Source organism: Triticum dicoccoides, chromosome 3B (assembly GCF_002162155.2).
Source record: "Triticum dicoccoides isolate Atlit2015 ecotype Zavitan chromosome 3B, WEW_v2.0, whole genome shotgun sequence".
In the NCBI taxonomy this organism is placed as follows: domain Eukaryota; kingdom Viridiplantae; phylum Streptophyta; class Magnoliopsida; order Poales; family Poaceae; genus Triticum; species Triticum dicoccoides.
Genome location: NC_041385.1, coordinates 676459470 through 676476560, shown reverse-complemented (window position 1 = coordinate 676476560; position 17091 = coordinate 676459470). Strand labels below are relative to the sequence as shown.

Genomic DNA, 17091 nt, shown 5'->3' with positions numbered 1-17091 from the left:
ACCATCCCCTTAGGGGCTAGTCTGTCCCCTTCTTGGCCCATTAGGCCCATGTAATTGTCGGGGGGATGCCCGGAACCTCTTCCGGTGACCCGATATGTACCCGGTACCCCCGGAACACTTCTGGTGTCAGAATACCATCATCCTATATATCATTCTTTACCTCTCGACCACTTCGAGACTTCTCGTCATGTCTGTGATCTCATCCGGGACTCCGAACAACATTCCGTCACCAAATCACATAACTCATATAATACAAAATTGTCATCGAGCGTTAAGCGTGCGGACCCTATGGGTTCGAGAACTATGTAGACATGACTAAGACACCTCTCCGGTCAATAACCAACAGTGGAACCTGGATGCTCATATTGGTTCCCACATATTCTACGAAAATCTTTATCGGTCGTACCGTAATGACAACATACGTTATTCCCTTTGTTATCGGTATGTTACTTGCCCGAGATTCGATCGTCGGTATCTTCATACCTAGTTCAATCTCATTACCGGCAAGTCTCTTTACTCGTTCCGTAATACATCATCCCGTAACTAACTCATTAGTCACATTACTTGCAAGGCTTATTATGATGTGCATTACCGAGAGGGCCCAGAGATACCTCTCTGATACTCGGAGTGACAAATCCTAATCTCGATCTATGCCAACCCAACAAACACCTTTGGAGATACCTGTAGAGAATCTTTATAATCACCCAGTTACATTGTGACGTTTGATAACACACAAGGTATTCCTCTGGTATCCGGGAGTTGGATAATCTCATAGTCGAACGAATATGTATTTGACATGAAGAAAGCAATAGCAATAAAACTTAACGATCAACATGCTAAGTTAACAGATGGGTCTTGTCCATCACATCATTCTCCTAATGATGTGATCACATTCATCAAATGACAACAAATGTCTATGGTTAGGAAACTTAACCATCTTTGGTTAACGAGCTAGTCTAGTAGAGGCTTACTATGGACATGGTGTTTTGTCTATGTATTCACACATGTATCAAGTTTCCGGTTAATACAATTCTGGCATGAATAATAAACATTTATCATGATATAAGGAAATATAAAATAAACAACTTTATTATTGCCTCTAGGGCATATTTCCTTCAACGACGGCGTCTTGGGCGTGTTTCCTTGTTGAAGGCATCGTCATTTACATTTGTCGTCACCTGGTTCCGGCTGCTCCAGGGGAAACCCTAGATCTGGGTCTCCCTGATCGGACGATGATGGGGCCTTCGGGGCAGTTCTCCCTCTTGGGGCCTTCGGGGCAGTTCTCCCTCTTGGGGGCATCGTCTTGGAGTAGGTGCTGGCTAGAGGGGACAAGAGGAGGAGCGGTGTTGCATCTATTGCAAGAGCAACGATGGGTCTCGGCGGCATGGCGTGGCGGAGCCTCAGCGACGAAGGCGTATTGATGGACGATCACAGGTGGTGGCGCTGTCTGACGTTGTGGTGGTGTCGACGACAGAATGGCCTGGTAAGGTGAATGCGTTGATCGCTCCTGAAGGTGGGACAGTGGAAGATGGCGGCAGCTGATTCTAGAGTGTCTTTCACGCGGAGGGTTTGTTAGACCGGTTGGTGCTCTCGGCTTGCCACCAGCCGGCTTAGTGAGGCCAACGGATTAGATGACATGTTTTTCATACGAGATCATGGCACATCATAAAGCGTGTAAGTGTTAGTGTAGTGACTGTGGTTGCCAGGAAGGTGATTTTGAGTGAATCTTTGTATTTATTTTATAGGATATGGAGAATAATACTTTTAGAATCATTATGTGCATCGCTTGATGCGGAACCCGAGTTATCCTTCTCTTTAAAAAATAGCATTGGACCAAGTGATCGGATTCCAAATCAAGTTCTAGCTACATTAAACAGCACGCCCGGCCGGCCATGCGCTACTCCCACCACTACTCCAGATCAGGCGGCGACGCCCCAGACCGCCGCCTGGTCTTCGCCGCAGGCGTCGTGGATGAGCTTCATCCTGTCCACAGACCTGCAGACCCCGCTGCAGGACCAGTCGAAGGACGCCACGCACACGTTCCCGGCCCGCTTCTTCCACTCGCAGTCTGCGAAACGCACGGCTGTTGCTCTGGTCAGACAAGCTCGTAGTATGGGCGAAGAGAGAACGATAGGAGTATGTTCGTGGCTCGGCGTACGGACCTGGTGGCGTGGCGCAGCACATGCTCCGGTCGTCGACGTGCTCCACCTCCAGCCCGATCAGCCACGCGCCGACGGAGACGTCCTCGTTCGCGAACCTGTGCAGGATCGGCCTGAAAATAGTCCGTCGCAGATGCAAACATCGTCAGAATGTCTCGCACATTCAGATTGCCTTCCAAAGAAAAAAAAAAGCTTACTGGTTGACGGAGATGTAGGCGGCGAGGTCCTTGGAGACGGCGTAGATCTGGCCGGTGGCGTGCCGGAAGTACTTGTTCCCCACGTCCCCGAACTTCCAGTACTCCGGCTCGTGGTACTTCACCCCTCTGCGACCCACAAGAACAAGATGGACAGAAAATCAGCAGCAAATTTCAGATCGGCCCCGAGTTTTGTTTGGTGCATGATTTTGGCTCGGGTGCCACCTTTGAGACAGGACAGGCCCAGACTTCATGCAGCCGACGTACACCCTGGGCCGCGCCCTGTACTTGGCCAGCCTAGTTGCCAGCATCCCTGCCAGATTAAAGAGCAGAAACGGTCAAAAAAATTGCAGAAATGCTCAACTCGATAATGAGGAACGCAAAGCTGCACGTGTGCGTAGGACGTACCGAGGTTGAGGTGGACGTCGTCGTCGACCTTGACGTAGAAGTCGGCGTCCCAGGTGGCGACGGCGGTGGCGAAGTAGATCCTCGTCTTGGAGGACAGCTCGTGGTAGCCCTCCACGTGGTCCAGCCGCAGGAAGTCCTTGTTCTCCGCCTCCTCCGCGTCCAGGGCGCGGTCCGCCGCCCCGCCGCCGCCCTCCGCCGCCCCGCTCCGCCCGATCACGAACCGGACCACGATCCCCTTCTCCTTCTCCAGCCGCCTCAGCTTCTCCCCTACACCCGCGCGACCATGAACAACAAATTAGACATGATATAATTCGTTGCTGCATTGCGCCAGTGCCAAGTGCCAAGGCCAAGTCCCAAGTGCATGACATGCATGTTACCTGAGGGCACCCAGGTCTCGCGGAGGGAGTCGCGGCGCTTCTTGCTGCTGAAGGCCGTGTTGATGCCGATCACCACGAAGGCCTTCTGAAGGGCCTTGGACGAGCCCGCCGCGCCGGCGCCGGCGTCGCCGCTCCGGGCGCGCTCCACGGCCAGCTCCATCTCCAGGGAAGACACCGCCTTGTCCAGCGACCTGGGGAAGTGTGGATTCGTCAGAAACGTGCAATTAATGCACACGTACTACATGTCTACATGCATGGTGGACGGCGCGTAGGCTTACTGAATTGCGTGGTGCGTCCTGGACACCTCGCTCATGATGCCCATGGGGTCATGCCTCTCCCCGGCTAACTCCTTGCTTACGCGGTTGTCGTCGCAGCCGGAGGGAGCAGAGGTCTTGTTCACCTTGCCGATCGGCGCCGACAGGAGCGGCACCCAGCCGCTGAGCAGCAGGCCGACGGCGAAGCTGGCCACGCAGAGCGCGGCCACGGCCTTCCCCGTCAGCGGCGGCTTCGCCCGCGGGGGCGCCTTCTTCTCCAGCTGCGGCTGCGCCTGCATCATCATCAAAATTTCACGCCCGCAAATGATCAGTTTGGCCACAAGGAAGCAGCATTAGTTCAGCAACTAGCTAGGATAGGATCGATCGCACGGCCGGGCACGCACCATCATTGCGCCAGAAGCAGCTAGCAGGCTGGCTACTCGAAACTCCAGAAGGATGGAAACGAGTGGCTTGGGTTGGGCACCCGTTGAACGAGGTGATTTATTTGTGTGCAGTCTCGCGTTATGAAAAGCGCCGGTTATCTGCCCATCCCTGGCCCCGGGCACCTGCGGATGCACCGCGAGGGGGTTCAGTTTGCGTGACGCGCCTCATGCCGACAGTGTGAGAACCACGCCGGCTGGCTCACCCAGTTCGCGGTAAGAACGCCACGCCTATGCTGCATTTCGAACTGTGCCTTGACTGTGGAGTTCTTGGCCAGGAAGCACGGGTTTACGTTACGGCTGCCGGCTTATGGTGATAGGCACGGCTGAGTCGCAGTACGTTTCACGTGAGGATAACCATGCTTTTTTTTATTGAAAGGATAATAACCATGCTTTCAATAGAGCAAAGAGTTACAAGGGCTGCTCCAACACGCATAAGCACCCGTGGATGATCGTAGCACGCCACGGATAAAACTAGCTCAATGGATAGCGATTCACTGAAGTAACTGACTGCGGTGTGTTGTCATAGGAAAAAAAAAACTGCACGGTATGATTTGATGCTTTTTCCCCACACAAAAGATGTGATATTATCAAGTTGCTAGTTCACAAAACTCACAGGGATCACATTGTATGCGCTCGTATTTACATTGTTCAAACTAAAATGGCATCCATCTGATAGTACCATACCGTCAGCACCAGCCTTCCACTCAACTTCTTCATATGCTGGAATTTGAATGACTCCTTCAACATACGACTGCAAGTAGTCCCTCCCGCAAAAAAGATGGATCCGATACGTTTCCTAAGCACACTTCTGCTAACCGCCAATACATTGCAATTTTGACCGGTATGCTGCGAGAACGGAAAGATAATACACAAGCCTTTAGTCTCTGCAAGGGGATATTCTTTTCCATCTACAAATAAAAGCATCATACCTACAAACAATTTTTAGATGGAAGCATACCTACAAATATAATATAGGAATATGATTTCTCACTCATTTTTGTCCTCAACATATACTTCTCTTGTTGAAGGATTCCATTGTCAGGTTAGCAGTGAAGGCTGGGATGGAATTCATCTTTCTTATGAAAATATCAACCTGAAAAGTATGGTTAGATCATCAAAATCAGTAAATCAAACTCTGGTTCAATACCAAGCTAAAAACAATTCGAGGCTTTCCTTTACTTAATTATACTTGCAGGAGTTTTAACTTCACCGTACCCGTAACTGTATGACTGGATATTTTCTATCTAATACCTAGATTAGTTTATTACACAGTAATTTGTATCACACACCATACTTTGGTGCGCAATTTAAGAATGCTCAAGATCTAATACACCAACTGGACTAAATCTGTTAAGCCTCTTACACACTCTTATAAACTGTAACAGCACTGCAGGTTATTTGTAGAACATTCCAGAAAAGGAAACGCTTCAGTGTAATGGATAAGTTGAATACCTGCTGAGCAATCTCATGTTGAGAAGTGTAGCCATTGACCTGTATTTGAGATCAAATAAATGTTCCGTTAAACTATACAAAAGAACATTTCAACAATGTAATAAACCTACCACTATATTGGTGCTTCCTGATTCATAGAGAAACTCGAGTTTTTCATCATCGGTTTGGGCATATACTGATTGCAGAGTAAATCGTGTTACATGAATCCCATTTGGCTGCTGCTCATCATTCATCACTATCTAAAAACACAAAATAAGAAAAATGGTGTTTAACAGCTGAGAATAGTTAGAACTTAGAACCAAGTAACGAGATAAAATTGGACGAAATGTTGAAGCCGGAAAATAATGAGAATTGTGGTATAATCGCGTAGTTGGCATATGAGATTACATGGCTTGATAATTCAAAATGTGCAAAATAACTGAACCCATCAATCCGACACCTTCCCCTAACATTTCTAAACCCACCAAACATCCACTGCTGTATCCAACTCCTCTTCGTTCATCAAAGCACTTCTTTCCCAATACAAAGTTCTTTTCCACCTCCTTGCTAACATGGCTGTGTTTCTATCACCAGCCTTCAGCCAGTCAACCCTGGGCTGCTATCTCACCAAGATCCCCTCCCGGTGTAACAGCTCTGACAGACGCCCAAGCAAAACCAAGCTTGGCTTGCTGGAGCTCCTCTGGACTCCACTGCCTCAGCCCCTTGCACATGGCATGAACTGACACTTCCAAACGGCTCCTGATGTGAAGTTTTTTGGATTTTAGGTTGCAATGGATTTTCCGTTTTACCAATTGGTATTGACATGAATCAGATGTATGGACAGATGAGGAGATAAATCAGAACTGAATGCTCGTCCTGTACCCATGATGCAAGAGATTGCAGGATCAGGAAGCTGCCTAACTGGCATATGGGACCTGCAGCCACGTTGACAAATTTGGCATATAATTTTTAAACCGCTTTGAAATTAGGGGTGGAAGTTACTCTCCAGATAATTGGGGGATGCCAGCTGGACTTTTTTTCAGACAGCTAACAGAAAAATTAATAGAGTTGAACGCATCACACCTGATAACCAAAAAGCGAGCAGCAAGCCTTTCGGAAGACTGAGATCCTCTCCAGAAACACTGCCTTGTATCTGTTTCGAGGCAGGTGTAAGGTCCTCTCCAACAAATCAGTATACAGAAGCTTATACAGATATAAATTAATAAACTAGACTACCTTTCTTCACGTTTCTCTAGTGTGGCAACTTGATTTTTAAGCTGTGCTAGCTTTTCAGCAACATTTGCATCTACTACAGTTCCAGCATCTGCAAATAAAATAAATATTCCAGCATAAATGCATTCAAAGCAAAACCAGACAAGGTCTCTCAGAGCTTGAACATACGGAGCACATGATATATTGACAAACAAGTTATTCGGCAGAAAATGCGGATGTCTATTTTTGATAGAAATGCAACTACACCAAAGAGCAAGCTATCAGAAATTGTACAATGACAAATTTACTAAGGAAAAAACCGAAACTAACTATTGCATGCTACTCAGTGGATATTATTCTCACATGAAATTTTGAATTGAAAAATTGGTAAGCAAACGATAAAATCAAACACTCAAACAACATGTGGAGATCGTAGTAGTAAAAAGAATTCATAAGATCACTTACCAGCTTGCCCTTTTAGTTCTTCGATTGCCTGCAGCCTCTCTTTTGTTTTCTTTAACTCAGCTTGCAGTGCTTCTATTGTCTGCTTTGCTTCACTATCCATTGCAAGAGTGTTCACCATACGAAGTACTTTTGTGCTTGAGGCAGAGTAATCCCCATGACCCAGCTGTCAAATATGACAAGAATTTTCATGGCGTTGACACATAATACACAAAGCAAATAACTATAGGTTAAATTAGTACACTTCATAGCGTAATTCATAGTTGCACCCACAACTAGCTCTGTTGTTGAAGGAAGATGACATGCCTAGTTAAAACTTCGGCGGCACAGCACCGTACTATAACAAACTATAACACATATGAACACAACAGTCATTCAGCATAACATTCACCGCTGCCTCATTGAAATTCAAAATTAGATAACAATTCTACACTGGTGTTTTATTTGCAGGCAGCATATGATCAAGCTCCCGCAGCCAGAGTAGCTCAGGCCTGCTAACGAGAGAAGCTAGATTGGCCACTGGCTATTAAACATTGATCCTTAGTCCATACCTTAGACTCGAGTAATGCCACCTGAGAGCGCAGTTGATCTCCCTCTCGCTCCAATGATTTTGCTTTTCTTGCTTCAATGCTCAATTTCTCATTCATTAGATTGAGCTCCGCATGTTGTTGACTAATTAGTTCTCTCTGCTCGTGTAGAGTGGTCTCTAGTTCTCTTACTACCTTTTCCATATGAGATAGATCTGACTCCATTTTCTGCATTGTTTCCCAGAAGAGGCATTATAAATTAAGAAAGTTGTAACGGCACATACCACCAATGTTAAGAATACAAAACCTGCTAACCTTGGATGACATGTCATCTCCATCCCTAGTTTTTTGGTTAGATAACATATTATGATCTTTTCGTAATCTATCTCTTTCTTCACTCACTGCAGTAAGCTGTTCAAATGAAATAAGTCATAAAGGGAAAGTAAAACATGCCAATGTGAATTATTGACATATAAATGGATGATCACTCAATGTAATACAGAATGTATAATTATAGAAGATTCATAACTGCAAGTACTACCTATTTCCAGTTTGTAATGCCTATGCGTATCCCTAGATCGATAATTTAACCAATATAATATGATTTATCTATTATAAAATATATACCATCATAAAGTTCAAATGGTATAACTTTTGTGATATACAAATACAACTCACATTACAGTAGTAAAATTGACAACCTAGAGATATGTGCAGGACCTATAAAGCGGAAAGGAGGGAGTATCTCTTAATAAGATAGCTTACACAGCATAAGTTCAATGGGAGCATGGGACTACAAGTGTATTTATGGTATACATTGCAAACATGGAAAAAATGGAAACCTAGGATGCAGTTGTAGCAGGGGACAGCAGACAATACCAGAAGTTCAAGCCGCTTGACCTCCCTGCTAGCACTTTCAGCTCTCTCTTTGGCAAGGGTAGCTTCACCTTCTGCACGTTGCTTGCTGATCTCAGCAAATTCCAACGTAACCTCCAATTCTTTCAACCGTGATGTTACTTCACCCAATTTATTCAAGTCTGTCAATGCTTGCCTGTCAACAGTTCAAATAACAATATAAATCTTAATGGGGAAGGAGTAAAAAGTTACACGTCCTTGCCAACAATATCATTCTTTCTCACAACTTTCAAGCAAAAGTCATCCTGAATTTATCAAATCTACTAGTTGCGCAGCTTTGTTTATGATCATAGGAAAGGATAGTACTCTGAATAATGTTTAATAACGATGAGTTATAGCAGAATTTTTCTTTGGTAAAGTGATGATGGACTCATACCTTTGCAAATCTGCAATGCTGCTGTAAGAAGACACATCAGGTATGTTGCCAAGTAATGATGTACATGATGCTAATTCCAGCTCCAACTTCTGTGCTTTAGCTTCGATTTCTTGCAGCTTAGATAATTCTGTTTCGGCTCGTTTCCTTCGACTCTGCTCCTCCAACAGCTTTTCACTTAGCAGCTCAACATTTGTGTGGGAAGATTTTAATCTTCTAGCTTCATGCACTTCTTTTTCCTGGATATACAGAAATCATATAGATACAGCACTTTATTATTCTAGAATTTTATGGCAGGTTATTATTGAAAAGCTGTATAATAACAGGAAAAAAAAACTCAGATGTCTAAAATTGAAGGGTACAAAATGCACTACCAAAATGCTTTAGGGTGTACAGCCACCCATAAAAGAAGCCATTCATTCATTCAAACACACTTGTTTTAAGATTAGAGCTTCCTACATAGCTTCAACTTTTTTATCTCTATGGCAGTTGAGAGAGCCACACATAGGGCAGCAAAACGCTCTCCTAGATCAGTGCTTAATGCTAAGCATGTTGTAAGCTTACAGCAATGTGCAACACTGATGTTTACATAATTCTGACAGTCATAAAATTGGCTTTCCTTATCAAGGAGTAAATGAAACAAGCATGCCACCAAATATTCACATAACATCAGTCATCAGCTATCATCGTCAAGGCTAAATGCTCACATAGTTCCGGAGCTCCTCTTGCAAAAGTTTTATTAACTTCTGATCATCTGTTGGATTACGCTGAACAGACAAAGGAGCAGAATCCAGTAGTCTGAGCTCGGTTTCGTTCTTTTCGCGAAGACACTGACAAAGAACATAATGTTAATCATTGTATCTGCTGTACCAAGATGTAAAACCAAAACCAATGAGCACAAGTTTGAGCATCTGATGAGGGCTCTCACGGCAGGAAAAAAGGAGTGGGACATATTGATCAGCGATGATCATGTGAATCACATTACTTTACCTCATTTAATTGCTTTTTCAAGTCCTCCAACTGCTCATTTAACATCTTTGCTTCCTTCTCAGAGTTTTGCGCCCTGAGGCTCATTCTTTCAAGCTACGCCCAGGCATGTTCAGATAGATAAGCCAACATGCAGTGAAGAATCAATGTTCACAAGAATTTAACAATACAAACCTCAGCATTAAGTTTAGAGATGGATAGTTTTGAGTCATCTTGCATATATGAAAGTTCCTTCTGAAGGGCTTTCTTCTCCCTTTCTGAATTTTCTGATGACCGCTGCATAGCCCGTTCCAACTCCTTGACCGACTCCTTTGCAGATGCTGAAGATGATTCAGCGCTAATTCGAGAATCAATCTCTTTATTGAGTTTAACCTGCAGCACCAGCAAGCCTATGATTAGTTATGTCAATTAATAAACATGGATAAGGCACACAAAAATGTGACTGTGTGACTAGCTTGTCACAACGGCGATGAGATGGAATTCATGTGCCAAAGGGGAAAAAAATTATACCTCAAGTTCCCCTATCTTCTTGACTTGCTGCCTGTATCGCTCCTGATACTCGCCCAGCTCCTTCAATAACCGTTCTTGCAATGCAGTCTCCCGCCCTTTTGTTGCTGCTAGTTCTTGTTCAACATAGTTCAGTTTATCATGATATGTAGTCCTTTCATCCTCTGAAGTATTAAGAACAAGTAAGTTTATCAGTTTGTAAGTAAATGCATCAAATGGCTTGCAACAGGATAATGCTAACATCCAAATTCTAGCCTCAGATAGCTTCAAGCATTAAGCAGAACCTACATGTTCTTCCTAGAATGGAGTTCCTATTCCCAACAAATGTTAACTTATTACTATGATATACTGTAACTTGGAGTATAGTATATTATTTGGCCTCCACGTCCATGCATATTTCAAATACTTATTCCCTGCTTCCACGACAGATATAATTCCCTAACAGCTTAATGAACTGTATTCATAAAAAGCTCAGAATAAAATCATGTAAACAAAAGCATACCACTCTTGGATAACTGTTTCTCCAATGTGTCAAGCTTTACTCGATACTCCTGAACCGCCTTCTCCGCGGTGTCCAGTGCCACCACAAACTCCGATTTCACCTATCAGAAATGTACACATGTAAAAAACATCAGTATGTATACAAAATGGCATATAACTAATCACACTAGGGATCTCCATTTCACAGCGTGTACTTCGCTGCAGATCCTTAAAATATAATCAACTGAGAGCTTATCAATGTAGCGTGCGTGACCAAATATAACGTTAACTATAACAAACTTGGTAATACATGGCACTAAGTGACAGCAGGTCAAGTAACACAAATTGCATAACTCGTATGCTTACACAGGGACGACGCGGTCTCACCATCTGACGGCAGTGGTATGTGCAGACCATGTCGTCGGAGGGCTCCTCGCCGCCGGAGGCGGACACGAGGGCCGTGGGGCAGTCGTAGGGCACGAGGCGGCGGTCGGAGACGGGGGTCCGTCCGGTGGCGACGGCGACGGCGACGGCGAGGTCGAGGTCGAGGTTGGCGTCGGGGTCGGCGTCGGAGACGGCCCGCCGCTTCCGCTGCGGTGGAGTCCGGAGTAGCATCTCGCTGGCCTCGCAGGGGTTCTAGAAGCTTCCTAGGGTTCTGGCGGCGAGGGATTCGCGAGTGACGATTGCTGAAAAGGTTTCAGGAGGAGGGATTTGGTTTGAAATCGCGCCGCCGATGGTCCTAGTGATGGGGAAAGAGCTAATAGCGAATGGTCGTAGGGTCGAATCGATGCATTATGCGTTGTGTTGTTTCTTTTTCTTTTTTTTGGTCAAAAATCAATGAGCTTTGTTGAAACTTGAGGAGAATTTTAGCAAGAAAAGGTAGGAATGTAATTGAGCCAAAAACATAAATACCTCTTGGCCTCATCGGCGAGAAAAGGAGACGGTGAACGGAGTTGAAGGCAAGTCGACGGTGAACTCCCTTGGCACAACAATGAAGGGTGTCAGGCAAGATGGCGATGTGCGTGCTACAAGCGGCGGTGAGGTGCGTGGAAAGCGGGAACGAGTCTGCGGTGGTGTCTAGTGCCAGACCGCGGTGGTCTGGTGACCGAAGTTGGTCGAAAACAAAGATGATGCGGGATGAAAAGTTGCGCGCATCTTGGAATGTCTTGTTTCCATTAACATTGAGTGGGATCAAACATTCCCGTTGAGATTAGCATCCACCGAATACATAAAAGGATAAATAAGATGAAAAATAACACCACTCTTTCAAATAATGTGACCTAATCTGTGTAAGGGAGAAGGCACATGTAGAAAAACTCCTTCTTGAGATGCCATCCAGCTTGCCGGCGTGCCTTGCCACCGGTCCCCTCTTGAAGATCCCCGTCAGCCTTTTGATGTGGGGCTAGTCCCCATCTTGGCCAATGCAATGATCACATTCGCCAATGGTGTTGAACGGTTAAAGAAGTATTCAGAAAAAACAGTTAAATAAGAACAACCACACAAGGAGCATCATACATGTTTGAATGTATGTTCCACTAAAATGCATCTTCCTCAAAATATGTTGAATTAAATCATTCCAAACATTCAACTCCGCTCCAATATAGGCCGCCCAAATGTGACATTTAATGGAACATTCTCACAACCTTGGCCTATACGACATGCTTGTTGCTTGTGAAGTTGTAGGTCGTGAGGGAATGATCACTGAAGGTCATTTTGAATTCCATTTAAAGAGCTTAAATCATAGTTTGCATTTGGCCGAATTTGGATCAAAGTTTGCCAAACATAACGCATTTGTTTCAACCTCGCTTGAATTCAAAGACCATTAGCTTACTAGGTGTTCTTTGTTGGATCGCATAATTTGGAAGTGGACGTCGACTGAGGTATATTCTTTGACCTCAGCTTACCAGGTGTTCTTTGATGGCCTCGAGAGGTTCCCGTGTGATCGGGCCCCTTGGAAGTCTTGGGCTCCGGCCAAGTGCAAGCTTCGCTTTTGGCTACCTATGAGGTGTCCGATTTGGATGGCGGACAAACGCCTTCGGCACGCCCTGCAGTCCCATGTCATGTGCCCGTTATGCGAGCAGGAGGCCGAGACTGCAGACCACGTGGCACTGGGTTGTGTGTTTGCCAGGGAGGTGTGGCACTCTGCCCTCTGGCGTTATGGCCTCGGTCAGTTGGTGCCCGCCATGGATGCAACTCTCACGGAGTGGTGGGCAGCCAATCGCGCGATGATCCCGAAGGAGAGGAGGAAGGGTTTTGATTCTCTTTCCCTCCTCATCATCTGGATGCTATGGATGGAGCGTAACGGTCGCGTCTTCCAGCGGTCAACGGTCGTTGCTCGAGAGCTTTGTCGTTGCATCAGTAATGAGGTTGAGCTATGGAAGCTTTCTGGTGCGAGGGGGTTGTCGGACATCTGGAGATAGGACCTTCTAGCACGTAGGGCGTTGTTGGGTGCTATATGGAGTTAATGACTGCCCACCATATGTTGCCGTGGGGATGGTTGTAACCGCGGCAAGCCGCCGGACTCTCTGTGCTTCTAGTTCTCTTCTTCTAATACATCGACGCGGAAAGCTTTTGCGTGTTCGCAAAAAAATAAAAATATCAAAGACCACTAAAGTTTATAAACCATAACATAAGCATTTTGGAGATCAATGAGATATTCAAAAAATTGGTAAGAGCATCTACAACCGTGGTGGGCAAATCCGGCCCCTCAAACGCCCGCGGACGCGCCCGATCCTATCCACGGGCACTGACTAGGCACGCCTCATATTTTTCACTCTGCATCGGCGTATCTCATATCCGGCGCCTCATATCCATACTACGCATGCAACGTTGAGCTACTCTACGTGATCAAACAACGGATAATAAAAATGGGCTGCAAACGAACACAAGATCGGATGCAAATGGACATTAACAAACTTTGCGACACCCAATAGATCATCTTAGTTCGTCAGTGGGCAAGTTTTTAAACTTATACAACTAAAAACGACATAAACATATGAGGGGAGGGCCGGGATCACCACTTCCTTGTGAAAGCACAAGTGCTCCCTAGGTGGTTTTGGTAATTAATGTCAACATATCTCTTGTTGGACTAACACTTTTATCTAGTATATTTCAGACAAGTCCAACAATGGAGTGGCACGGACTAAAGGATGTGGAAACCCCTTCAAGATGCTAAGGACAAAGGATTGGCTCAAGCTTCAAGATCAAGACTCTGCATTTTATGTTTTAGTGATCCAAGATCACATTGAGTCTATAGGAAAAGTCAATACTATCAAGAAGGGATGAGGTGTTGCTTAATGAGTTTCTTGCTCCACAATGCTTAGTGATATGCTCCAAAAACCCTCAACAACTTTCCCACATCCACATATGACCTAAACCAAAAGTCTGACTCGGCCCCACCGATTCTTTCTATCCGGCGCCACCGAGTTCAGATGTCATAGCCACTGCCACAAACCCTAGGCAAATCGGTCTCACCGGTAGGGATATCGGTCTCACCGAGATGGGATTGTAATCTCTCTGTGTATGTCCATTATCAAAATCGGTCTTACCGAGTTTGAGCAATCGGTACTACCGAGATTACAATGCAAACTCTCTGGTTAACTTATTACCAAAATCGGTCCCACCGAGTTTGAGTAATCGGTCCCACCGAGTTTGCCTGACCAACTCTCTGGTTAGCTAATTACCCAATTCGGTCTCACCGAGTTTGTGTAATCGGTCTCACCGAGATTACGTTATGCCCTATCCCTAACCATATCGGTCCCACCGAGTTGCATTTTGGTCCCACCGAAATTCCTAACGGTCACGTTGTTTACTGAATCGGTCTGACCGAGTTTGTTGATTCGGTCCCACCGAGATTGGTAAATTGTGTGTAACGGTTAGATTTTGTGTGGAGGCTATATATACCCCTCCACCTCCTCTTCATTCGTGGAGAGAGCCATCAGAACAAACCTACACTTCCAACTTACCATTTCTGTGAGAGAACTACCTACTCATGTGTTGAGGCCAAGATATTACATTCCTACCATATGAATCTTGATCTCTAGCCTTCCCCAAGTTGCTTTCCACTCAAATCTTCTTTCCACCAGATCCAAATCCCATGAGAGAGAGTTGAGTGTTGGGGAGACTATCATTTGAAGCACAAGAGCAAGGAGTTCATCATCAACGCACCATTTGTTACTTCTTGGAGAGTGGTGTCTCCTAGATTGGCTAAGTGTCACTTGGGAGCCTCCGACAAGATTGTGGAGTTGAACCAAGGAGTTTGTAAGGGCAAGGAGATCGCCTACTTCGTGAAGATCTACCGCTAGTGAGGCAAGTCCTTTGTGGGCGACGACCATGGTGGGATAGACAAGGTTGCTTCTTCGTGGACCCTTCTTGGGTGGAGCCCTCCGTGGACTCGCGCAACCGTTACCCTTCGTGGATTTGAAGTCTCCATCAACGTGGATGTATGATAGCACCACCTATCGGAACTACGACAAAAACATCCGTGTCTACAATTGCGTTTGAAATCTCCAAACCCTTCCCTTTACATTCTTGCAAGTTGCATGCTTTAATTTCCGCTGCTCATATACTCTTTGCATGCTTACTTGAATTGTGTAGAGATTGCTTGACTTGTGCTAAGATTGCTAAAATCTGTCAAAAACTAAAATTGGGAAAAGGCTTAATTTTTATTTGATCAAGTAGTCTAATCACCCCCTCTAGACTTACTTACACTTCTTCTCAAGGTCCTACAAGTGGTATCAGATCCTTGGTCTCCATGGCTTTGGTTTAATCACCATTGGAGGAAGATGGATGAGTCTACTTTGGGGAGTCTTAGACATAGAGTGCCTATACTTGATGGAGAGTATTTTCATGAGTGGAAAAATGAGATGCTTGTGATTTTCAATCAATATCATTTGAACAAGTACATTGCTAGTCCTTGTGCACCTTATGTTGATCCTATGCATCCTACCCCTGATGAGTCGATTGACATGATTAGAAATGTTAGAACTGTTAATCTTATCACCAAAGGCTTGCCTAGAAACTTGATTAGAAATCTGCTTACTCCTGAGTGTGCCTACACTATATGGAAATTTCTTGAGGAACGATTTCCTAATTATTCCTTGAAAAATCTGGATGAAATTCTTCATAAGTCTATTGCATTGAGTAAGATGAATTCCAATGATCCTATGTTTGGCAACTATCTATTTGAACTTACAAATCTTATGCATGCCAAAGGAAATGTTGGAATTATTAGCGATATTATTTCCGAAGCTACTAGAATTCATAGAGGAGATTATTGTCAAACTCATACTAATGAATCACTCTCACTAGGAATTGATCCACCACATGACGATGTTGAACATGGATACTATGATGAGGATGAGGATGATGGCTTTGATCTTGATGATGCGATGAGACACTTTGGTCTTATGGCAAATCTTCGGGGATATATGGCAGGAGAAAGGAATGGGTCCTTGACAGTGGATGTACCGATCACATGACCGGAGATAAAGACATGTTTCATGAGCTTGCTGAAAATGATGGTCCTCGAAAGTATGTCACTTTCGGTGACAACTCAAAGGGTAAGGTGGTTGGCCTCGGTAAGGTGGCCATCTCACATGATAGCTCCATTCAGAATGTTATGCTCGTTGAATCTCTTGGCTACAACTTACTTTCAGTATCTAGACTTGCTGATTTTGGTTTCAATGTCCTATTTACTGAAGTAGATTGCCAAGTGTTTCGTAGAAACAATCATAAAATGGTCTTTACCAGTATACATAGAGGTGATCTTTACATTGTTGATTTCACTAAAAGCTCAACCTAGAACTTGCTTCATTTATAAATCCTCTAAAGGTTGGTTATGGCATAGACGACTAGGTCACGTTGGCATGAGAAACCTTGACAAGCTTATTAAAGGAAATCATATCCTTGGTGTTAACGATGTCATATTTGATAAGGATAGACTTTGCAGTGCTTGTCAAGCAGGTAAACAGGTTGGAGGAAGGCATCCCGTGAAGAACATCATGACCACAAGGAGGCCACTTGAGCTACTTCACATGGATCTCTTTGGTCCCAACGCTTACAAAAGTCTCGGTGGAAATTCTTTTGGTCTAGTTATAGTTGATGATTTTTCAAGATTTACGTGGGTGTTCTTTCTCGATGACAAATCACAGGTCCAAAAGATCTTCAAAAACTTCGCCAGGAAGGCTCAAAATCAGTTTGAAGTGAAGATCAAGAAGGTTCGCAACGACAACGGAATGGAGTTCAAGAACGCAAATGTGGACACCTTTCTTGACGAAGAAGGGATTTCACATGAGTTCTCGGCTACGTACACACCTCAACAAAATGGAGTTGTTGAGAGGAAGAACCGGACGCTCATTGAA

General features: G+C 44.8%; 1 protein-coding gene across 2 annotated transcripts; it reads right to left on the bottom strand.

Annotated features, from left to right (window-relative positions):
- Positions 1-1714: 1714 nt before the first annotated feature.
- LOC119277791 (probable beta-1,3-galactosyltransferase 8) lies at positions 1715-11511 on the bottom strand. Of its 2 annotated transcripts, XM_037559118.1 has the most exons (24): positions 11117-11511; positions 10752-10851; positions 10253-10413; positions 9917-10114; positions 9746-9838; positions 9463-9585; positions 8759-8994; positions 8347-8518; positions 7783-7878; positions 7492-7695; positions 6944-7106; positions 6503-6590; positions 6350-6419; positions 5398-5526; positions 5288-5326; positions 4850-4928; positions 4449-4555; positions 3417-3685; positions 3139-3329; positions 2762-3028; positions 2579-2666; positions 2357-2482; positions 2163-2272; positions 1757-2068 (listed from the first exon to the last, which is right to left on the bottom strand). In XM_037559118.1, exons 1-24 carry the CDS (start codon positions 11342-11344, stop codon positions 1920-1922), a joined length of 3486 nt encoding a protein of 1161 aa, XP_037415015.1. In that variant the 5' UTR covers positions 11345-11511; the 3' UTR covers positions 1757-1919. The 2 variants fall into 2 exon arrangements, with proteins under 2 accessions (XP_037415014.1, XP_037415015.1); XM_037559117.1 differs by lacking the exons at positions 4449-4555; positions 4850-4928; positions 5288-5326; ... (12 more) ...; positions 10752-10851; positions 11117-11511 and adding an exon at positions 3797-3896 and having other exon boundaries at positions 1715-2068.
- Between the last annotated feature and the right edge of the window lie 5580 nt (positions 11512-17091).